At 42.2% G+C, this 25,027-nt stretch overlaps 2 protein-coding genes across 10 annotated transcripts in view; one reads left to right on the forward strand and one right to left on the reverse strand.

The window, feature by feature from the left end:
- Positions 1-17,834, reverse strand: part of KCNAB2 (potassium voltage-gated channel subfamily A regulatory beta subunit 2) — a 131,585-nt gene extending 113,751 nt beyond the window's left edge. For 2 of the 3 annotated variants that reach the window (XM_033921896.1, XM_033921894.1), the window contains exon 1: positions 17,699-17,834. The gene's annotated coding sequence lies outside the window, so the exon portion shown is untranslated. Of the gene's footprint in view, positions 1-17,356; positions 17,454-17,698 lie in introns of those variants that run through there. The other variant, XM_033921895.1, reaches the window with a different exon arrangement.
- A 65-nt stretch (positions 17,835-17,899) lies between these two features.
- NPHP4 (nephrocystin 4) overlaps positions 17,900-25,027 on the forward strand; it is a 145,983-nt gene continuing 138,855 nt past the window's right edge. For 3 of the 7 annotated variants that reach the window (XM_033921885.1, XM_033921892.1, XM_033921890.1), the window contains exons 1-3: positions 18,599-18,857; positions 21,024-21,116; positions 23,542-23,707. In XM_033921885.1, coding sequence (XP_033777776.1) covers positions 23,573-23,707 — 135 coding nt within the window. In that variant the 5' untranslated portion in view covers positions 18,599-18,857; positions 21,024-21,116; positions 23,542-23,572. Of the gene's footprint in view, positions 18,110-18,540; positions 18,560-18,598; positions 18,858-20,125; positions 20,235-21,023; positions 21,117-23,541; positions 23,708-25,027 lie in introns of those variants that run through there. The other 4 variants (XM_033921886.1, XM_033921887.1, XM_033921888.1 and 1 more) reach the window with 4 other exon arrangements.

Raw genomic sequence — 25,027 nt, forward strand, 5'->3', positions numbered from 1 at the left:
AGCCATGCTCTCTGCTGCCACGAATCTCTCCTACCTGCCGCCCCGATGCTCTTCCCCGATCTCTCCTGCCTTCTCTGCCCCGAATCGCCGCCCTGTTCTTCCTTGAATCGCCACCCTGCTCGTCCGCAGATTTCTCCTACCTACTACTCCGAATCTCTCCTGCCCTTCCCCGCATTGCAAGCCCGCGGTTTTAACCCACGTTAAAACCACGGGCTCACAAAAAAGTTAAAAAAAAAGTCACGGCTCAGAAGGGTCTTAGACGCATGCGCAAACCATCTACAGATGGTCTGCGCATGACCAGATCGCACACTAGCGATCTGTGTCGGCAGATGAGAGTGTTCCTCCGATAGCCTTCATTTGCATTTTTTCCTGTTGTGAATTTGTTGGGCCTGCTGGGATCAGCCATGGATTGCCCACGGAAGACAGGTTAGTGAATCTAGCCCTTAGTCAGATTGTTTCCAGCTCTAATGAAAGCCAATGTTAAACCTGCACTGTAACTTTCTATGCCACACCTAAGAGGTGTGAAGAACATTAGCAATCTACTCAGAGTGGCTACCCCAATGGAGCAACTATCATATCTCTATCCACCCCACTGTCAATAAAGCTACCCATGGTACTGCAAAGTAAACACATTACACTGATGGTTTTTAGTGAGATTTAACAAAAGCCAATGTTCATGGTAAAATCCGACAAGCCGCTATCACAGTCGCTATTTAACAATTTCTAAAAGACAAGTCATTCTTTAAAAAACATGCATGCAAATGAGGTTCACAGAGAGTCGCTAAATTTGAATGGGATGAGTCACTTATGATAGCGATGCGCAGTATACATCAGCAAGTTAAAAAAAGCAGCAAAAGGAAGATCAGCAGGAGAGATGCCCACTCTCTCCCACCACCGCTTTCAAACAATCCCCCTCACCCCACCTGCAGAGGAATGCCTACTCCCTCCCACTCTCGCCGACATGCCCCCCCCCCCCCCAACACCTTCAGGAAGGCCAGCCGAAGGGATGCCTACTCCCTCCAGCCGGCAGATCTGCCTCTTAAAAATGGCGGGCCTTTCCCTTCCATTGTGGGATGTGTCGGGGAGGGGACTAAGTCCCTGACTGGCCCAGGTGCTTAAGGCTCCTTCTATAGGAGGGGGCCATAGGTGCCTGGGCCAATCAGAGCCTTGGACTCCTTCCTAGCACATTCCAGGATGCTCCGGGAAGGCCCGCCATTTTGAAGAGGTAGGCCTGCCGGCTGGAGAGAGTAGTCATCCCTCCTCCGGCCAGCCTTCCTGAAGAAGGTGGGGGTGGGGGACAGTGGCGGCAGCAGGAGTGGGCATCCCTCTCACTGCTGGGGGTGTGTTGGGGGAGGAAGGAGTTTCTTTACAGCCGCAGAGAATTTTTTCTATTGAAACCTGGAGTCACTTCATTGGGATCGACGTTCTATCTAAGACATCCATGAAAGTGTATTATTTACCACCGTTCAGTTAAATATGTCTTCTTTGAACCTCAACAGTTAACTGCTTTTCTGGCTTCGTCTTGACTGGATAAAGGGAAACCAATAGCTCTATAGTCAACTGCTCATGTCTCAGAGTTCTGTCTGTAATTTATCTTGCTATATAATTTTCCTTTGCTCGCTAATTCGTAATCTTGGATCCATATTTTGAGGACTTGAGTAGGGTTAGTTGAAAGAATTTTCTTTATTATTAATTACCTAAAGGTTTGATTGAAATTTATACTTGTTATAAGTCATATCTTTACAAGTGATTACTTGGTATGTAATTTGAAAACTTATAAATAATAATAATAAAAAATGTAGCCAATTTCAGATAGGAATGATTATGTTGAGTGAGTTAACTCTTATGACCCAAATCTCACACGTGTTTAACCAACCAGCAAGTAAAGTGCAGAGTACAAAATCTTCAGCTTAATTTCTCACCCAACTCACAGTTCAGCACAGTAAAGTGCAGAGTATAGAATCCTGAATAAAGTCTCTCCTATGATCACGGTCCAGCAAATAAAGAGCAAAGTCTCCAGATTTTGAGTTCCGCATGGCTTTCCGCACACTAGAAAGAGACACAATCACCAACTACGACACAAATTTTGAAAAAATGTGATCTTATTTGTCTAATTATGAATATATAATTTTTCTATAAGGTTTAGGCTGGCTACTTGCAATGAAGAAGCACCTCTACCTTAGTATAGATGAATATACTGAACATATTGTCGAGAATAATAATGTTGATGGGGCATACTGATGGATATATAAAGGGCGGGGGATAGGGGTTGGGGGGTGTAGATTAGGGTCTAGGTTTGCTTGTTGTATGACTTTTCTGATATACGTATCAATATTCTGTACAGCTCTTATTTCTTTTTTCAGTGAATAAAAAATGAAAAAAGGGGAAGTGAACAAAAACGTGTGAAAGAGTTTCAGAGAATTTTTGCAAGAATCCACTCCACTCCACAAAGAATGGAACAGAATCATTGAGGTAATGATATCACACCGACTGCCTGCTATTATAAGCCTTGACCTAGAAACACATTTCAAAATCTCGTTAACAACTTGATTAGTGAATAAACATTCCTAATGAAATAAATTCTTCATAAAAACAATGCTGCTTAAGATAGACATACTGGGGGACAATTTATGAATCTTTTGCAGAAGTAAGCCTATCTTACATGCAGAGATGCTTTTATAAAATTGAAAAACTACATACAAACATATGTAAAATGTAGGTGCCTGAAGAGCATGTGTCTATTTTTATGCAATTTGGCCTGATTCAACAAATGGCGCCTAACATGTAGGCGCTGAGGAGCACAAATATCAAACATAAGCTAGATGCCTTTTATAGAATCGCACTTAGCGGCACCTAAAGCAGTCTTAGGCGCTGGTAGGCATTAAAACCTTAGGCGCACTCTATTTATGCCAAGGTTTTCTTGGCCTAAATTGAGTGTACCTAAGCCAAAACACACCCAAGAAACACCCACAATCCACCTCCTAACCACACCTCTTTTCCGGTAAGTGCCTATCTAATTGTGATTTAATTGCTTTTATTGCAATTTTAAATTAACAGTGCTAATTAAGGCTAATTATGTTAGGCCCTAGATTGGCTAAGTATGTCAACCGAGGTGCTTAACTTTAAGCGTCTTTTACAGAATCAGGGCCTTTGTGCATGGGCACTCCCAGAGATGTAGTTTTCACTAGGTTAGGTATAGAGTACATTACTCCTGGAATAATTCTGCATACAATATAAAATCCAATGCTTAAACTTTGAAATTTCTGTAAAATGTTGTGTTTTTGTATTTTTTGTCACAAATTCTCCCAGCATAAAAGCATGACCCTACCATGCCCCAGGCCTGACATAGAACCCCTCCCCCCAGCTCAGGCCTGACCCCCAACCTTGACCAGCATGAATATCTCCTTAAGTGTGATCTCCTTTCCTCTTGCTCCCTGAAAAGTTCAATCCCCAGGCTTTCTCTGTTCTCTCTGCATAGTGGACAACTCCTAGCTTTCTTTTTCTCTCTCATCCCCAGGCAAGACTCCCAGTTCTCGCGCCATACATCTCTAAATTTCTCCCCAAAGCATGTTTGCTCATATCCTTATAGCTTTCTCTTCTACCCCCCCCCCCCCATACCTTGCTCACACCGTCCCCCAACACAGACATCTACAAAGAATACGTACTCCCATAAGCTCTCTGAACCTGCTTCTCCCCCACAGATCTCTCTGGAATCATACATCATGGCTTTGTCAATTCCACCCCCAGTAGCCACAGCACTATAGCTCACTCAAACCCCCCTCCCTAAATACTCTCACCATGGCCTATTTGCAAATCCTTCCAGTAAACCTCTTGCAGCCGTCTCTCTTCACTTTCCCCACCACACACATACCTGCTTCTCTCTCTCCTTCTCCCACCTTCAGTAACTTAAACGCTTCATCTGTGGCCCCTCCATCTTCCCTCCTCCCCCCACAATATATCCAGCTTGCCCTTCATCTCTAACCCCACCCCCCACCTCTCCAACTCATGATACCTCTGGCTACAGCACTCCATGGTTATGTAAGTATTGTCTTACTGGGACAGTCAGAAGGTCCATCAAGCCCAGTATGTTGTCTTGAAATGTGGACAGTTCAGGTCACAAGCACTTGGCAGAATCCCAAAAGAGTAAAACAGATTTCATGCTACTTATCCCATCCCAGAAATAAGCAGTGGATGTTCCGTGTCCATCTTAATAAAACTTTATGGACTTTTCTTCCAGAACTTTGCATACCAAGGTTTAAAAAAAATTTTTGGACAATAGAGCTTAATTAAAATGTTGAATAAAGAAATATTTTTTAACAGATTTGTTCTAAATGTACTACAAGTTATATCATTGTATCTCTCCCAGTCTTTGTACTTTTAGAAATAGTTCTCTCTCATATTTTATTTATTTTAAAAATTTCAAACCTGCTTAATCCTAAGCGGTTTACAAAATACAAACATAATCATAATTTGACATACAAAAATTAAAAACACAGCATAACGTATTAAAATTCACCTCAACCAGTACTATAATCCAATCAGCTAAAAATCTCCACAAACAAAAGTTGTTTTCAACACCTTCTTAAATTTTTGAATATCAGGGAGCAACCTTAATGGTTCAGTCAAATTATTTCAGAATGAAACACTTGCCACCAAAATGGCAGATGCTCTTGTATCTGCATTAATGTACATGCAATAGCTCATCTGTTGCCAAACGCAACACTCTCTCTAAATTTAAGGATCTAGTTGGTTGATATAAGCTTGTCACTTGTGTCAAATACCAAGGGATCTTATAATGAATGCCTTTAAAGATCAATACTAGAACTTTAAATATAGTAACAAAATTTTACATGTAACCAATGAAGCCGTTTCAACAACGGTGTTACGTGTTCAAATCTGCTTCCACCACATATCAAGTGTGCCGCCACATTTTGAACCACCTGCAGTGCTCTACACCAGTGTTTCTCAACTTGGTCCTGGAGTACCCCCTTGCCAGTCAGGTTTTCAGGATATCCACAATGATTATGCATGAAGAAATTTGCATTGAATGGAAGCAGTGTATGTAAATCAAGTTTGTGCATATTCACTGTGGAAATCCCAAAAACCTGACTGGCAAGGGGGTACTCCAGGACCGGGTTGAGAAACACTGTTCTACACCATATGGAAGCTATTCCCAGATAAAGTGCATTGTGGTCATCTCCCTTCAGTCATCTCTTTTCCAGGCTGAAGGAGGCCTACCTTTAGCCTTACCGCAAAGGGGATAGAATGACACCCTTGTATTATTTTAGTCAGGCTTCTTTGTTCTTTTTCTAATTTAACTTTTTTATTTTATTTAGAAATGTATTACACACAGCATCCAACAATTCAACTGTATCTTTAAGATACAGTACAAAGCTGCACACAATATTTAAGATAAGTCACACCACAAAACGATACAAAGGCATTATAACATTGTTTAATTTCCCATGTCTTTCCTAATAATTCCTAATATTTTATTTGTGATGTACCATCTCTGTACACTGAACAGAGAGTTTCAATTAATCAACGATAACAAGAAACCTTGAATCATGCAGCTATAATTTAGGCTGCTCTTCCTCAATGTTTCCTCTAAACTAGTTTGGCATCTCAAGTCAGAAGAATTAGGAGCAAATCACATGAAATTTGGGACAGTTAAAGATGTTAAGTATGGTTTGTCCTCAAGGCAATATTTTAATATTGAAACACACTGAAACTTAACATGTCGACATAGATACTCCCACAATATTTATTAGATATGATTTTCATATATTTTTCAAGTGGAACCTTTTGGATACATCTCTGCTTGAAAATTAAAATACAGAGGTATTTATATTCAGAATTTTAAAATACATTCTATAAATTATAAGCAATATAACTCAGTAAACTGGATCTATATTAAAAAAGCTCAAGAATAAGGGCTCCTTTTACTAAGGTGCACTAGCGTTTTTAGCGTATGGAGCCCCGTTTAAGTTTATTTGAAGGACCGTGATTTAATCAAGGAAAAAACTTAGGGCTCCTTTTACTAAGGTGCGCTGGGGCTTTAACGCACGGAATAGTGCGCGCTACGCTTCTAGAACCAATGCCAGCTCAATGTAGCGCGCACTATTCCGTGCGTTAAAGCCCCAGCGCCCCTTAGTAAAAGGAGCCCTACGTTTTTTCCTTGATTAAATCACGGTCCTTCAAATAAACTTAAAAACGGGGCTCCATGGTCTTTATGCTCAGAACGTCATTTAAAAAAAAAAAGTTTATTGGATTAGTCGATTTGTGGCTACTTTTGTTGTTTCCTTGTTTTGAACTTAATAGCTTATTGTTGCATACTGCAAAAAAAAAAAAAAAAAGCCACAAAAACAACAACAAATAAACAAATCCTTCCCTCAAGAAAATTGCAGCATAATACAGAAGCAGCAATAAACAGCAAAGTGGTGCTTTTCACTTTCTCTCTAAAGAGAAAATGCTTTGTCTAATTCAAAATGCTCCAAGGCCTGCCAGCTTTTGAGCTGTCTACAGAAAATTGTTTAAATATTTTCTATGCAACTATGCACATCCTGTGCTATGAACATTGGCCAAGATCACCGAGATATGGAATCTGTAGATCTAGGCATCTAAGTCTATTTGTTGCTTTATCCCTTAACTTTCTCATGCATATTCTGGCTAGAGATGGGTAAGAATATTGAACTCTTGTAGCCTAGAGTTGACTGAACAGTATAAGTTAAATCCAGCTTCTTAAAAGGTAAATTTATTTATACCAGTCCAGATTAAAGGGATGAGTCCCCCTTGCCTGCAGATTTGAGGTATTTGTCACTATTTCAGTGACATTACTGGTATAATGTCTAATACAGCCTGGAATTCTTCAATACACCATTGTCAAAACAAATAGTCCATCTTGCTTCACAGCACTTTACTACCACCTCACAACCAGTGCAGTAAATTGCATGAAATCTCAAACCATATAGTTAAGTCACCCTGTCAAATGAATTATACACAAGCCAAAGAGATGGCAGGATACGTCCAAGAGGTATCCTGAATGCTGTAGTCTTCCGGGGACCAACTTTCAGTGAACAAAATTAGCTACTTTGATCCAATGCCCTACTGAGGACTTAAAAGGCTGCATGCCCTCTACACAGCCCTTGAAATAACCCAATAAGTCAATCCACCAATAGAAAGGTATTATTACACTCTTTCAATGGTTCAAATGTCAAATCTGATAAAACACAGGACCAAGCCAAGGTCTCACTGTAAGAGAAAAGGCTGCGAGGCCTAATCAGTTTCTACCCCTCAGAAACTGTACAGTGCCAAGAAAGTTCACTGGATTTTGCCCTGGAAATACACTAGGGTTGCCACCTATACCCCCTGCAAAAACTCCAGAATTTATGGAATATGCACTCGCAAGGAAGAAAGCTTCTACTAAACACACCAGCGCTCTTAAAAAGTCACCAGATCCAGAAAAATACCAGGAATCCAGATTCCCTCACCTTTAAGCGGAGTCAAAATAAAGGAGGACAAATTGCTTCCATTCTTTAGGAAGCCACCTTTCAAGAACAAGACTATAAGCCAGAAAGGATCAGGGATCCTCCACGATTACTGGGCCTTGATACAGAAGGCTCAGACCCCTTAGGAACTAAAGGAGACTTGTTGCACTAGGCCAGGCAAACACTATCTATCAGAGGTAGAGAAATACTTGAGAATTCTAAGCTGTACCAGTCACTGGAATAATTCAGTACCTCAACCTCCATCTACTGTCAGAGAACTCAACTCATTGGTCTGAACAGTCTACCAGGATAAGACAAATGGATTTTGCTACCTTTAAATTGTCTGTTCTAGCAGAAGACTATAGGTGGAAATAGTAACTTACATCTTTTGAACCTGAAGAATCATGCCAATGCATTTGGATAGGAGATACTCAGCCTCAACAACCTTGAGACCTCATCTGGTTCGTGACTGTGTCCCATGCATGCCGATACCTCTGCATTATTCCTCTGTGTTTCTCACTGGTCCCTATTTTTGCACCAAGAATCCATTGCCAAGTCAAGTCACTCAACTCATGGTTCAAATTTCAGGAGTTCCACTACAGGGATCCAATGAGCCAGGCAATGTTTAGCTGTGGGATATTCACACAGCACCAAGAACCATAATACTACTTCACTCTAATGTGTACCATCTTCAGCACCAACACCTCAGTGCTCTACCTTTTAGCTTGGTCCCTAGTGAGCCTCACTGGTGCCTGTTGAGCTGCTCTCTGGATGTGCACCAACTGAGAAGGGGCATGTTGAGCCTCGTGACCTTCAAACATATGCTTCTATGACAGGGATAATAGGCCACTATATGAGGGAATATGACTAGGTCTGCTGCTGTCAATAAGGTAGTCCTCTCTGGGCACTTCCCAGATCTTCCTAGAGGCAGCCACTCTACTGCTTATGGGGTCCTGAGTCCTGACAACAAATATCTCAACTAGCACTTCTGGGGTCAAGGCTAATGAGGCAGACAACAGAGCCATCCCCATGTTAAGTGTCACACAATGAGCACTATCATCATGTCTCCCCTTGAATATTTTAGTTGGGTGAAGAACTGAAGTCTAGAAGAAATTAAAAAAAAAAAAAAAAAGAAATCGAAGGGAGACTATCTCCATGATGTTGCAACATAAGACCTAACTTCACATCTGATGGCAGAGCAGGAATAGATTGCTGAAGAAGCCCAGGGACTCCTACAAGTGGGGAAAAACTGTTCATGCTGTTCTTCTAGTACAGTGTTATCGCAAACAGTGTGCCACAGCACACTAATGTGCCTCCTGAGATTTCAGGTGTGCTGCGACACACTAGGGAGGAGGAGAGGCGGTGGTGCCAACTGACTGCCTACAAGATGTGCCTCTCGTGGCGAGAGGCACATCCTGTAGGCAATCAGCCGGTGCCAGCGCATCGCCTTCTCTTTGGCTCTCTTCCCTGCTGGCACCCCCCCACTGGCAGCTTAGGGCCCAACCGGAGGGCCTTCGTGCATGTGAGCGACATCCGCACACTTCCAAATGCCTTGAGCCATGGCCAGTACATTTTGTGTGCCATGGCTCGACAAAGTTTGCAGGACACAGTTCTAGGAGGTTCTGAATTTAAATGCACCAATGCATTCTTGTTGCCACTGGATGATGTCACCAACTTGCATGGCTAATTTATCCTGCGTATCAGACACATACAGGCTGCATTCTAAGAAACATTAATCCTAACCAGAAAAAAAACAGAGAGAGGTTTTTCCCCCAAAGTTTCTGGGTTCATAAAATGCTGCAAAAATGATGATTTCTGCCTATGCTTTTCATTGCCATCTCAAGATACCCAGGTTTGACGCTTGTGTGCAATTATTGTTCTGCAGGGGCTTAGGATGTTAGAGAAGCAGTAGATGTTCAAGGAAAAATAAAATCTCAGCTATTATAATGTTTACAGGCCAAGTTCAAAGTGCACACATAATGAAGTTCCAGAGGGAGCTGATGTAGCTCTGCAAAGAAAAAAAGATGGCATTCCTATAGAAAAATGTAATTTCATATTTTTCCAGTAACACTTCACTGTATCTATAAAATCATAATAAAATGGTCCAAAGTACTCAAATTACATTTGGTGGTTTCATTTCAATGGTTTTCACATCAAAACAGTGATAGAATTCAAAAGGGTATGAAATACACACAAAGGATCTCTGCATGGCAAGAGAATGGAATAAGATTAGAGCATTTCCACTCAAAGCAAAAAACTTAAATAACTTTTGCACTTTAAAAAAAAGAAAGCCAAAGGGGTGTAAACAGAGTGGCAGTTTGAACTCTAGTCACCTTTCTGGGAACTGGGTAGGCCAGGATGGTCTATTTATCATCATTTACTATGTTACTATGCTACATCATCATGTTTTAATAATCCTCTTTCTAGACCTCTCCAGCTACTCATGTAATATTCTTACTGTATTGGAATGAGACCTACACTGCACAGCTGCACTCCAACTGAGTTAGAATTACACTGGTACTTTCAATCTCCCTAAACACCAATGCCCCCTTGAAAATAAAATATTAATCAAAAAAAGAGGGGGAAGGGGAATAAGTCATGATTTTGCTTAAATGCCAACTAAATTATTTCAAAGTGGCTTAGAAATAATGGAACAAATGTTAGATGAGATTATTTACTGCAACAGCTCTCAGTCCAACACTCAGGGCCAGGGGAGAGCGTGGTGAAGTCTCAGCCCCTTGAGGTTGTGGGTTCAAATCCATGCTGCTCCTTGTGACCCTGGGCAAGTCACTTAATCCCCCCCCCTTTGCCTCAGGTAAATTACCGTATTTTCACACATATAACGTGCGCGTTATACACGATTTTACGTTATATAACGTGCATAACCTTGCGCGTTATACGCGTGAGCGCGCTATATAAAATTTTTTTTACATAGTTCCCACCCCGCCCGATTCATCATCCGGAAGGACCGCTCGCACCCCCACCGCTCGCACTCCCACCCCGATGGACCACTCGCACTCCCACCCGAAGAACCGCTCGCACCCCCACAGCCTCCCCCCCTCCCCCATGGAGAAGCTGTCTACCTTGTTTCCGGATGCCAGTGAGCCCAGCTGCTTCCTCTGCCGGCGGTCCTGCCCCTTCTCTGAGCCCTGCTGCGCTGCTTCCTCTTCCGGCGGTCCCGCCCTTTCTCTGACGTCCGAGAAAGGGCGGGACTGCCGGAAGAGGAAGCAGCGTAGCGCAGGGCTCAGAGAAGGGGCGGGACCGCTGGCAGAGGAAGCAGCTGGGCTCACTGGCATCCGGAAACAAGGTAGACAGCTTCTCCATGGGGGGGGGGGGGCTGTGGGGGTGCGAGCGGTTCTTCAGGTGGGGGTGCGAGCGGTCCTTCCGGATGATGAATCGGGCGTCGGGGAGGGGGGGGGCATGACTTCAAGGGGGGACAGGCAGAGGAGAGTCAGGGCAGTGAACGGAAAGTCGGGGCAGTGAACGGAAAGTCGGGGCAGTGAACGGAAAGTCGAGGCGGGTGAAAGGAGAGTCGAGGCGGGTGAAAGGAGAGTCGAGGCGGCATGCGCGGTATACCCGTGAGCGCGGTATATAAAAATTTCTTTACATAAATTTGTGTTTCCCGCGCGCTATACCCGCACGTTATCTACGTGAAAATACGGTAGATAGATTGCGAGTCTGCCAGTACAGACAGAGAAAAATGCTTGAGTACCTGAATAAAATTCACGTAAACTGTTCTGAGCTCATAAGAACGGCCTTACAGGGTCAGACCAATGGTCCATCAAACCCAGTAGCCCGTTCTCAGTGGCCAATCCTGGTCACTAGTTGGTCAAAACACAAAGAGTAGTAACATTCCATGCTACTGATCCAGGGCAAGCAGAGGCTTCCCCCATGTCTTAACAGACTATGGACTTTGCACAGGAATTTGTCCAAACCTTTCTTAAAAACAATTACGCGATCCGCTTTTACCACAACCTCTGGCACGAACACTTTCCAGAGCTTAACTATTCTCTGAGTGAAAAATAATTTCCTCCTATTGATTTTAAAATTATTTTCTTGAAGTTTCATTGAGTGTCCCCTAGTAATTTCTGACAGAGTGAAAAACCGATCCACTTGTACCCGTTGTACTCCACTCAGGATTTTGTAGACTTCAATCCTATCTCCCCTCATCTGTCTCTTTTCCAAGCTGAAGAGCCCTAACCTTTTTAGTCTTTCCTCATACGAGAGGAGTTCTGTCCCCTTTATCATCTTGGTCGCTCTTCTTTGAACCTTTTCTAGTGCCATTACATCTTTCTTAAGATAAGGAGACTAGAATTGAACGCAATACTTCAGGTGAGGTCGCACCATGGATTGATACAGAGGCATTATGATATCTTTAGACTTGTTAACCATCCCTTTTTTCATACTGCCTAGCATCTTGTTTGCTTTTTTGGCTGCCGCTGCACATTAGGTGAAAAGTTTCATTGTATTGTCTACAATGACACCCAGATCCCTTTCTTCGGCGCTAACCCCCAAGGTGGACCCTAGGATCCAGTAACTGTGATTTGAGTTATTCTTCCCAATATGCATCACTTTGCATTTGTCCTCATTAAATTTCATCTGCCACTTGGACGCCCAGTCTTCTAATTTCCTAAGGTCTGCCTGCAATGTTTCACAATCCACATATGTTTTAACAACTTTGAACAGTTTAGTGTCATCTGCAAATTTAATCACCTTATCGTTCCAATTTCCAGATCATTTATAAATAAGTTAAATAGCACTCGGTCCCCGTAAAGATCCCTGCGGCACTCCACTGTTTACTCTCTTCCACTGAGAAAAATGACCATTTAACCCTACCCTCTGTTTTCTATCCGATATCCAATTCCTAATCCACGACTGAACTTTGCCATCTATCCCATGACTCTTTAATTTTCTCAGGAGCCTCTCATGAGGAACTTTGTCAAAAGCTTTCTGAAAATCTAGATACACTATATCAACTGGCTCACCTTTATCCACATGTGTATTCACACTTTCAAAGAAGTCAAGCAAATTGGTGAGGCAAGATCTCCCTCGGCTGAACCCATGCTGACTCTGTCTCATTAAATCATGTTTGTCTATGATGTGTTCCACAATTTTATTTTTTATAATCGTTTCCATCATTTTGCCCGGTACTGAAGTCAGGCTTACTGGTCTGTAATTTCCCGGATCTCTCCTAGAACCCTTTTTAAAAATTGGCATTAACATTGGCCATCCTCCAATCTTCAGGGACTACAGATGATTTTAGCGACAGGTTACAGATCACTAACAGCAAGTCAGCGATTTCATGTTTGTGTTCCTTTAGTACCCTGGGATGGATACCATCTGGTCCAGATGATTGATTTATCACTTTTTAACTTGTCGATTGGCTTAGTACATATTCCAGATTCACAGAGATTTCTTTCAGTTCTTCCACATCATCACCCTTGAACACCATTTCCAGTTCTAATAGATCTTTTGCATCTTCTTCCGGAAATATGATATTAAGATCCTAAGATGGGAAAGGATGGCATAATAGGGTTGTAATCTGAGCACCCCCCTTCAATAACTGAGTGATGTCTGGATGAAATTCTAGCAACAGTTTTTCCTCTTGAGCCCAGAAGCAAGAGATACCTGCCACCTGGACTTTGAAAGGCACCACCGTTAGGCCTTTTTCTAGCCCAGCTTGCAAAAATACCAGGATCATAGGCATGGGTGCATCATGAGGCTCTACCCGTTCCTTGGCGCACCAGAGCTGGAAAGTCTTCCAGGTCTTCACATAAGTTGCAAACGTTGAAGGCTTCTTTGCTCTAAGCAGAGTCATAATGATAGCTTTCAAGTAACCCTTACTGGTTAGGACAATGCACTCAAGAGCCATGCTGTAAGACCAAAGCACTCCAGATTCTCCACTGGGACTGGACCCTGACTGAGGATCCCCAGATGAATTGGCAGTTTGAGACACCTGCCTCTTTGTAGCCACACTAGATCATAAGAACAGCATTACTGGGTCAGACCAATGGTCCATCTAGCCCAGTATCCCATCTTTATGGTGGCCAATCCAGGTCACAAGTACCTGACAAAAACCCAAATAGTAGCAACATTTTGGCCCTTGTGCTCTGGATCTCAGTATTTTATTTATTTTAAAACCTATACCCTGTTTAATAATGTAAACAGCTTACAAATTAAAACACATGCAATAAAGTAACACAAAAACATGCAATTATACAAAACAAGTTACATCGCACAATAAAAATAACATACTGTACTCGTAATTACAGTCAACCTCTAAAAGTTTTGTAAAGATAACAGACTTAGAATACTCATATCTTAGTTTCAGGGTAAGCCTAAAAACGTGTGGGGGGTTTTTTTTTTCTTCTTTTTAACCTGAGCTTTTAGAAGTTAGAATAATGGACACACATCTTTTATTTTTTGCACTGTTGTGGTTGGGAGTTTGTGTCTGTGGTTGCTCAGCTTTTCTTCTTTAGCTCTTTACTGTTTCTCCTGTATGCTATGTTTTCACATGTAAATGTAGAATTTTGTTTTGTTACTGGATACCTTTTCTTTTTTAGTTGAATTTTCTTTATTTTATATTCATATAATGGTAACAGTGTGATGGTAGAGTTAACAGTGGAACTGGTGGTATGCCATGCAATAACAAGTTGTGTTTCTAAATAGTCTTTGTCCTACCCATTATTTGAAGTTGATCTTTAAAATTTCTATCAGTTTCAGCAATGTTCATCTCCTATCTGAGAATAAATAGAAACATATTCCACTAGAAATGCACATTAAGTAAATGTATATTTTTCAAGGTTTTCATTCTTTGTTCTATACTGCCTGATAATTTTTTGGGGACTGTTTTGATACCACAATGTAAAAAAGTAATGAAAAGTTTGTAAACTAATATGGCTGCAAAAATTATTCTGCAACAATGCACAACCATTTTGAAAGAGTAGTACAGTTATTAGCATTGTAATGCACCTTCCTTTTTTGAACAGTGACATGTATACAATACATGTATACAAGTTGTAATTAGGGCAAAACATTATCCCCTCCCCCATACCTTATACCAAGCTGCGGTGAGCGGTAAATGCTCCGACGCTCATAGAATTTAGTGTTCCCGAGCTGCGGTAGAAACCTCTACCGTGGCTTAGTAAAAAGACAGGGTGGGGGCAAAGCCAAAAAAAAAAAAGGGTAAGTCCTGAAAGCCTCACAAACTCACCTACTTTTACCTACTTAGTAAAGTTTAAAAGCATGATGTTCAATTACATATTTCCATAGAACTGTTGTATACCGATTGTAGATGTTGGAGGGGAAAATCAAGACTAGAAAACCGGAAGATTGAGGTGTCAAAATAAACCTGAAGGTTCATATAGGGCACCTTAGCCCTTTCTTCTGTCTTCCTTTTGGGATTGAGATATGCAGAAATCAGATGTAATTAAAAGGGCTAGGGTGGTCCGCTTCCTATTAGTATGGCTCTATGCGATTTCTGAGTAGTATAGGGTGCAATCAGTACAATCCCACTTCCACCAGCAATTCTGTCTGCTTTGCCTGGGAATTTGTAGAGAAAATCTAGCTAAAAGAATTAGCATGCTAAGACTGAAAAGGCCTTTCCTCCTCTACACAGATAAAAATATCTTGAGGAGGAAGTTGGAGCTCTGGGCTGCATTTTGCAGAATTAGTTATTTTAAGCTTGGTGCACAGTTCTAGCAAGCATGGCATGTATAGTGACATCACAGAAAAGCAGTTTTCTTAAACCTTCTGCTGCATAAGCAGCAGGAAGTACTGTAGCTAGTCTAAAACTGCAGTTAGAAACTGTTTCATATGACTCTGGAGATACCATGTAATCAGAAATATGCAATGTCTAGACCAGAGGTTCTTAACCCAATATTCATGTTCCCATTCCCCTCCCCTTGCGCAGGTCTGGCCTCTCTCCAACCGACTGACCCCTCCCCCCCGTGAGATCAGACATACTTGCGGGCCTCTCAGAGCAACAGCGGCAGCCAGCCGGCAGAGGCAGCGCTGTGAATAAGCTGCTTAAGGCCGGTCCTGCCAGGGCTTTCCCTCTGCCATGTCATTTATCTACATGAAGTGATGCGTCAGAGGGAAGGCCCTAGCAGGGCCAGCCGCAAGCAGTCCTTTCACAGCGCTGCCTCTGCCGGCTAGCCAGCTGCCGCCACTGCTGCTCCTTTGGGAGGCCCACAGGTATATATGTGTGTGTGTGTGTGTGTGGTGGGGGGGAGGGGTTGGAGGGAGAGAGAGAGCACTCGGGAAAAGAAGGGACAGGGGCAGAAGTTTTGTGCAGAACTCTGCATAGCATTTGCAGAATTCTGCACAAACTCTGCGCTGCCCAGTTGCACACAATTCCGCTAGGAGTAATACAATGGAGGCAGTGCATGCAAATTGTGACTATCCTGAAAACCAGATTAGCTGAGTATGTTTCGAGGACAGGGTTGAGAACGCCTGATCTAGAGAGATGCTAAGGAAATCTTTTTGCTGCTGTTAAAAAAAAAAAAAAAAAAAAATCAAAAGGTCTGTTTCCTAACTATGAGACACTGGGTTAGGCTCTCTATTTGCCAAATGAGATTGACAGTACAATACAGATATGGATCCTTTATTATTTTTTAATGTATGGGTTATTTAATATTGCATTTATGTTTCTACTATTCATTGCACTGAAAGATTAGTCAAGAATCAAAGCTTTTATATATATTTATGTTATTTTACTAGAATCCTTCTATAATCTACAAGGATTGAAGTGTTTAAGCTACTTATGGTACATACCAACACATGTACATTTTTTGGGGATATTCTGACAACTAGAAATCTTCGTATCAATACCGAGTTTAGATTTGATGCTATTATCTCTGTTTTACTGAAGCACTATAGCACAAATAAACCAGCAGAAGGCCTCTATGTTGCTTCTACTCAAAACCCTATAATATGCTTCCATATATGTAACAAGTTGAATAACATTATTTGTTGCAACTGTAATAACATATAGGCCACTCCGAGTTGAAACTTATGTCTAAACTGCAGCAAACGCTCTATTTACCTCTGCAATACTTAATATTCACCAAAATATTTTTTTAAATGCAAATATGAATATATCGCTCTGCAACAATCCAAAGCCACTAGAACATTTAGCTGAGTTAACACAGGGTCATGTTTCACTTTGCATCCCTACTCACTTTTGATCCTGAAGCCAAATGAATGGCTTTAAAAGACGGTTTCCAAACAATCCAGATCCAGATTTAAAATTACCAAAATAAAAAGCTACCTTAGCAACTCCCTCCTGGATGCAACCAGTATGCTAGTTTGTTGTGTCATTGTTGCATTATAGTATGTCACATACCAACCACATGAGAGCCAGGTAAATGTGCAGCTGCAGCATGGTGTCAGCGGTTCCCTCGCTTCATCATGCAGTGCAAAGGATTCCCCTCTTCACAAACATGCAACACATATCCCCTCCCCCCCCCCATCCCGAATAAAATATAACTACAAAACACTGGAATACAATGACTGAACTCTCAGGAGCAAAGAAAAGGGAACAGGCCTGTTGAACCTAAGCATTTTTTTTTCTTTCCAGATTTAAAGAGAGGGAGGAGGAACTGAGTTTTCTTAGCTTTTAACAGTCCGTCTCTGCTTTCATTAGGAAACGCTAGCGGACGAGCAGCAGCATCATCATCACCTAAGTCCCTGTGTACTGCGGCAATAGCAGACTCCGACGCGCTACAACACCACCACGCTCGCGCTTTCCTCGCCCCCCATGAAACTATCGGAGCAGCGGCGTTTGCAAAAAAGGAGGTGTGCGCGCGCGCGCGGGTAGCCCCGTCGATCAAGAGACGCAACGGTGACACCAGACCGCTTTCGCTTACCGCAGCTGCAGCAGCTCCGCGCCGTCTTCTCCTACTAAGCACCATGCCCCGTCGCTTAGGGAACAGCGGCATCCATCCCCTCAATGCAAAAGAAGAGACTAAAGGAGGAGGGGGGGGGCGGGGAAAAGTGGCACGAGGAGGGCGCCGACCTGTCTCTGTTCCCGCCCCCTTCACCTGTCACTGCAGCACCAGCAAAAAGAGTTGCGGCAGTTGGAGAGGGGGGGGGGGGAAGGAGCGGAGTTTCTTCCAAGTCTCACCAGTTCTGCGGTGCCCCCCCCCTCCTCCTCCTCCTCCTCCCCATCTCCGGGGAGAAGGAGGGGGTTTAAAAAGAATATCACCTACCCAGCGGCGCGTCACCTTCTTCAACCGCTCGTCAGGATCCCCTTTGCCGCCTTCAGCCCCGCTCTTGCCCGCCGCTCCCTCTCCAACATGTTGCGAACGTGTGCGACCTCGTGGGACGGCGGTACGGTCCAGCAGCCCGCCCTCTTCTGTTCACGCCCTCCCCCCCGCACCAGTTACACGCCTCGGTGATGCCCGATTGGGTAGCCCAGCCGTCCGTCAGAGAGGCTGCGGGCATCCATTGGCTTAGACGCGACGCCAGTTTACATTTTTTTTTTCGTTTTGGGGTAGCGAGAGGAGGCTCGCTGATGAAGCGCGCGAGGTCGGTGGTTTGTTAACGTGGCATACATTTATGCACATATAAAAGAATACATATGGGACTAAAAAATACGGAAAGAAAAACCAATTTGAAAGGTAGCTCCTAATGCACACACAGGGATTTTTCTTTTGGGGGGATTTGGAAGCGCTTCTGGCTCCGGCTCCTCAACCGTGTTCTAGCGAATCCGATGTATTTATGAAACTCTTTTTTATGTCTAAAGCCTACCGTGAGACTTAACGACCATTTACCGGCCCACATTAACCCTTCCCGTACTCGCCCCCCACTATCACAGCCTGCCCGGTTCCACATTTTTGACCACTTCCGGTTCAGACTTCAAAAAAAAAAATTTGCATTTCCTAGAGGAGGGATCGTTCAAGCGCCTGATTTCTTGCATTAAATGCAATAAACGGTCCTCCGATTAAAATGCATTTTTTAAAGAGTGGGTGGGATGCACGCTTCCGGTCACCGCGAAACCGCGTTTGGTAACCGGGGCCACCTCCGCCCGCTTGGCCTTACCCATCTCCCTGGTAACCTGAAGCGAAGCGGTGGGAAAAACCAATAACTCTAGTACAGGGGGGGGGAGGTGATTGGGATGACCGTGTTCGTATCAGTTTTTTAAAAAACGATCGGCTGAGAAACACTGTACTTAGGTATTCAGTAATAAACGGAGTGTGGTTATTTTGCTATATCGTTTTGAGGTGTTAAATATTTCACGCTTAATAGTTATAGATAAACTGTCTATACCCCTCCCCCTCCGTAGAAGTGGTTTTTGTGTGTGTGTGTGCAGCTGAAATGCTTTGGTAACATGGCTGGAGTATGCTGCAGTTATTGTAATGAATGGTGGTAAGTAATTGTGCTCGGTTTTGTTTTTTTCCATTTGAGAATCTTTTTATAAGTTTTATGTTCGCGCAGAACAAATACTTTCTTATGCGTTTTGCAATTACTAGTAATAGGTCTTTTGTGTAAACATGTCGTTTTCTTTTATTTGAGAACTAGGCAGGGCACGATGAACCAGTGTGTATAAGCATTTGTACGTTGTAAACGCATTTGTACGTTTCTCCAGCTTTTTCACGACTTGCTGTGTGTGTCCTGAGGAGTAGGACTGGGGTGAGAACCCCTGCTCTAAAGCAGCAGATGAACACCCAGCTACTACATAACTCCAAAACTATTGTTTCCTATGCATTTATGGGGGGGGGGGGGGGAACATAGTTTACAAAATGACAATGGAACGTCTAGTGCAGAATACTCAAATTGTTTCAGTTTGCAAAACTAGGGAATGTACTTCCAAAACACTTCCAGATAAACCTGATTAAACTTAATATGCCAATGTAATTTCTAAAGTTCTCTGTAATGTTGCTGTCTGTATACAGTCTCTTCCCTTGTAAACTGCTTAGAACTGTTTGTGGTATGGCTGTATATAAAAATAAAGTTATTATTATTATTATAGACTTTTCTTTTAGGAATTGGCTAACTCTTTTCTTCTTTTTTTTAAATCTTGCTATGCTAACTGCTTTTACCACATTCTTTGGCAATGAATTTCAATTTAATTATATGTTGCATGAAGAAATAGTTTCTCTGATTTGTTTTAAATTTACTACTCAGTAGCTTCATTGTGTGCTCTCTAGTCCTTATATTTTTAGAAAGAGTAAACAGTGATTTCATGTCTACTTGTTCCATTCCACCCAGTATTTTATAGTTCTCTATTGTTTCTCTCCCTTTATGTCACCTCAGACCTGACAGTAGGGTTTTGGGTTTTCTTGGGCCCCTGTCGTAGACATTAACACACAGCTCTGCATTGCTGTGGGGTAAGCAACAGGCTGATTATCATGAATTTTAATTTGCTGTGTGCTGAGGGCTAGCACAGGATTTAACTTCAGTTCAGAATCTGTTTTACATGCAGTGGCCATTAACTGATGATATAAACAGGATAGAGTCTGTTCAGTTGACGACTTCTAAAATGGATGATGGTCTTTATCTTAAAGTGTGTGTGGATACACTTAAAGATCTCAATATGTATACAGACAGTTACTTAAGAACATAGTTGTGGCTTCATTTGATTTCAATGAGCAGTATTTCCAGTGGCATAGACTCTTACTCTTCTCCTACTGCAGGTTCAGGAATGATGCATGGTCACAATAAAAATAGTGTATGGTTGTGCATGCTATACCTTAGAGGGAACACTGCTAGGCCTGTTGGCTGTTTTGTCAGCTGGGAGCAGAGGTAAGCAGTAAGAATCTTAAAATCTACAAGTTCTGAGTTACATACAAATCCAACTTAAGAACAGCTTTAAAAACATAATTCGTTATTAACCCGGGACTGCCTGTACTTTGGAGGAAAGGTGGGAGATATGATGGAGACATTTAAATACCTATGTGGCTTAAATGCGCATGAGGCAAGTCTTTCAATTGAAAGGAAACTCTGGAATGAGGGGGCTTAGGATGAAGGTGAAAAGGGATATACTCAGAAGTAGCCTCAGAAAATACTTTTTCTTGGAAAGGGTGGTGAATACGTGGAATGGCTTCGGTGGAGGTGGTGGAGATGAGAAAATGTATCTGAATTCAAGAAATCTTGGGAGAAATACATTAGATCTCTAGTTCCAATAAAGCAGAAGGAAATGGATATATTAATGAAAAAGCAGCACATGCAATATAACTTGTGGTTTGGATTTTTGTTTTTATTGTTCATTTTGGCTGTTTTTTTGATGTACTTAAATAAATAAATAAAAAACAATGTGACTTTTCATGGATTAGTGGCTTCTTTCCATGTAAGATACAGATGCAAATTAGCTCCATAGCAAACTTATGTGAAAACTCTTACAGGGCCCATCCTAAAAAGATAATTCATCTCATTGAAGTGTTGACTTCTTTATTGTAGATGCCATCCTGTGAAATGTTGTTGTTTGTTTTTTTGTGTGTTTTTTTTTTTTTTTTGCTGAATACTGATGACTGCTTTATATGAAATTGCATCATAGCAACACATTAATTTTAAAATTCCTTATCATCCTTGCAGACCAGAACTGGCATGTTGGTTTATACCTCTGTAACAAATGGAGACCAAGAACAAGTGTTTTGATGACATCACCATATTTTGTGACGGATCTTGGTAAGGGAACCCAGAGAAAGAAAACAAATTGAGGTCCTCAGACAATTCTGCCTGCTTGGGTGGTTGGTTTGGTGCTTGCAGTAAGTGTATGTTGGAGCTGCATTGGCTAGGGATGACAGACTGCGTATCTGAGTGAATGTCATTTCAGTATCCCTGCACAGAGGCTCTTCTGGTATATTTTAAATATTCTGTGCCAGAACTCTGTAACTCGCACTTTCCTCCAGAATGCACTTAGAGCTTCTGCAGCACTAAACTCTTCTTGCCATATTGCTCATAAAGACTTCCATAAGTGACCCAGCAGCACAGGTAAAACTCATAGTTATTATAATAAATGCTTTTTAAGAACATAAGAACTGCCATCTCTGGATCAGACCTTTGGTCCGGCGATCCGCACACGTGGAGGCCCATTCAGGTGTACACCTGGCATAATTTTAGTCACCCATATCCCTCTATGCCTCTTGTAAGGAGATGTGCATCTAGTTTGCTTTTAAATCCTAGAACGGTGGATTCCACAATAACCTCCTCTGGGAGAGCATTCCAGGTGTCCACCACTCGTTGCGTGAAGCAGAACTTCCTGATATTTGTCCTGGACTTGTCCCCACTTAGCTTCAGTCCATGTCCTCTTGTCCGTTTCACATTGGACATTGTAAATAATTTTTTTTTCCTGCTCTATTTTGTCAATTCCTTTCAATATTTTGAAAGTCTAGATCATATCCCCTCGCAGTCTCCTTTTCACAAGGGCGAACAATACCAGTCTCTTAAGTCGTTCCTCATATTCCAAGTTCTCCATACCTTTTATCAGTTTCGTTGCTCATCTCTGCACCCTCTCCAGCAGTTTTTCATTTTGAATAGAGATATGGGATATTTGGCGACCCCCCCAATAGAAATATGTATATTTAAAATGTCTCTCCACCAAAATGCAATCTAATAATGCTGCACTAAGTGTTGACTAGGCAACAAATTGCTGAAATGCCACCTGATTATTTCCTATAGCACAAAGGTCATATAAATAAGAGTGAGCCTGTTGATATAGTCATGTACAAAATTGTTTGCATTGTAATGTGATACAAATTAAAGAGAAAAATACAAGCAAGACTTGACATAGTGGGAGTGGGTGCTAAAGCCTGTCTCTTCTTCTATAATATTATCAAAATCTAACCTCTCCTTTCTGAGCACTCTACCAAAATCCTTTTCCACTCTCTCGTCACCTCTTGCTTAATGCTCCCCCCCTCCCACACACTTTTACAAAGCTGTGATAGCGGCTGCTGCTGCATTAACTGTCCTGAAGCCCATAGAGATTTAAATGGTTTTGGGGCTTTTGTCATGCGGCTTTGTAAAAGAGGGGTGGGGTGGATTAGATTAGATTACTGCAACTTGCAGGTCTTCCGCTCAACCATCTCTTTCCCCTTCAGTCCATGCAAAATTCTGCTGCACCATTTGGTGACGGGTCAAAAGCGCGCGAGGACAAAGGTGTGCCGACAACCGAGCGCGGACAACTGAGCGCAGGGCTTAATCGCGCCGAAGAAAACCCGTATTTTAAAGGGCTCTGACCAATATTCCTAAATTAAAGAATGGTGTTTTGCAGAATCATTCATTTTCCACAAATGGTGCACATCTTATAAATTCTGCCAGGGGGTATGTAAACTTATGAGTACAACTGTAAAAGATAGACAAAAGCTTTTGGCATTTTGATTCTTGATGATGTATTTTTCAGTTCATTAATTGGAACTGAAGTGTTTGCAAGTATTGATTATTTTCTAGTTCCTTTTTGTCAGCTGTATCGCAAATTATGTGGAGATTTTTATTCAAGTACTGTATTAAATACTTTTTTCCTTCTAATAAAAGATGTATCAATGCATACTTTTGGTTTGATTGCAAGTTGGGGATTGAGGGTAACTGAGTTAGACAAGGAATTTGAGGTAGAGAGATTGGTGGTACACAGGTGCAGGGTGGGGAAGGCATGGAAGAGAATTGGAGTATAAGGCTTGGTATAGGTTTGCTTTTGAGAGAGATGTAGGCTAATGAGTATGGATGTCACTGACACACACTGGTCAGCAGATCTACAATCCCATGTGGGAAAATACTTGGTGGCTCTCCTTTTGCTCATTTGGATCCAAAGTGGCCTCTGCTGAAAAATTAACCAAGACTACATTTTTTTGACTGTCGGCTGCCTTTGTCTTTGGATGTTGTGCGATATACAAATTAATAAATTGACTGTTATGGTTCTGGCTAATCAGAATCTGATTTTTTTTTTTTAATCTCCTTGTTGCTCATTATGCTAAACTATCACAGTAATGTAAGCATCGCCTAAGATCTGTTTTGGGGCCAGTCATTCTAGAGATACAAGTGGAATGTGATCTGTTTATATCTTTGTGGTCTACCAAAACTATTCAGGGTGTTGCCTGATAAGTGTTTTTCTCAATAGGTATGTCTGAAGAAATGGTGACCTGGTCAAAATGAGCAATTGGCAACATATTTTTGCACAAAACCTTATTGTTCCCCCACATCCCCAGTGGAGAAGACACCACCACAATGAATCATCAGGATTTCAGCTCATCATTAAGACTGTGGAAGGTGCAACTATTAAACAGGTAATTATTTTTTTTAGCATATTATATACTGTAGCCTTTCATTGGCAGATTTTCAATCCTTTTCTGGTTACTGGATTTTAAACACTATGGTCAAGTAGTTGTTTTAGTGATGGCCAGGGAGAAAACCACAAAATACATCCACTCAGTAAGCTATGAAAAGATTGAAACTAACGTTATGGGTCTCAGCCTCTGAGCAACCACAATATCTGTTGACTTGACACGGATGTGCTTTGATGATGTGCCTGTGTCAGGTGTCCAGATAATTCAAAGCATGAAGCTTCCGCCACTTCCTCGTGTGGATGCTCCTCCGCTGAACAACCGGCACAATTTTTACAACTAACAGTGTCTTCACACCCTGAGGAGTACATTCCAGTCAATTAAAATCAATCGAGGGGTTTTGAGGCAGCTAGAGGCTTTTGAAAAAAAGATCAATTGAAATCCAAGATGGCCACCACCAGTAAAATCACACCAAAAACGGCCCGTGGAGACTTATTTGAAAATTCAAAAACACAGAAAAAAGGGTTTTGGAGGTGGGAGACCGAAACCCTCAAAATTGAGATTTTCAGATCCACCCTGATATTCCCATTGGAAATAATGGGGCCGTACTCACAGTTCTGTGGAGGTGCCTGCCTGTCAGCTATGTCAATGCAGCTGGAGAGAAGGAAAGGACTTTCTGCCTCAGACGCTTCCAAATCCAACTCCAAACCAAGAAATCTTCATGCTGCCAGTTGGACTAACCCCAACCAAGACCTCCACGGAACCTTGCAGCACGATGGGGATAGGCAAACTATGCAGCCTGCGCCCTAATACCCCAAGAGGACACAGGGCGCCCACAGCCTCCACTCAAGCCACTGAGAAACTCAGAAGGGAACTGACCTCGAGCTCTGAAGACACAAAGCAGGCTGGCTCCCCATGTCCACCCAAAGGCATGCCCTACAGAGCTGTAGTCCAACACAGCGGAACCTGCGTCCTTTCCCAGGCAGAGGATCCCCAAGAAAAGCAAACTCAGGCCAAAAAGAAAACAAAACTAAGCAGAATAGATCAGAACATCTCTGCACAGTTCACTTGCATTCAGAAGAAAAACTGAAAGGGGACTCTTGGCTCTGCCTCCACGAAGGAGGTGCTCAAAGCTATAAGTATTCACACATCTGCTAGTTCGCAGGAATGGATTGATCACTTTATATAGAGAATCCCAAGTGGATGTAACAATTTGCTTTTGAGATATTTAATAAATAGTGTTTACAAAAATAAAAAATGTGGAAACTTTTTGAAGATCCCTCATACAATGGCTCAATCTGAAATACTTAGAACCATCATAAT

This window comes from Geotrypetes seraphini, chromosome 15 (genome assembly GCF_902459505.1).
Source record: "Geotrypetes seraphini chromosome 15, aGeoSer1.1, whole genome shotgun sequence".
In the NCBI taxonomy this organism is placed as follows: Eukaryota; Metazoa; Chordata; class Amphibia; order Gymnophiona; family Dermophiidae; genus Geotrypetes; species Geotrypetes seraphini.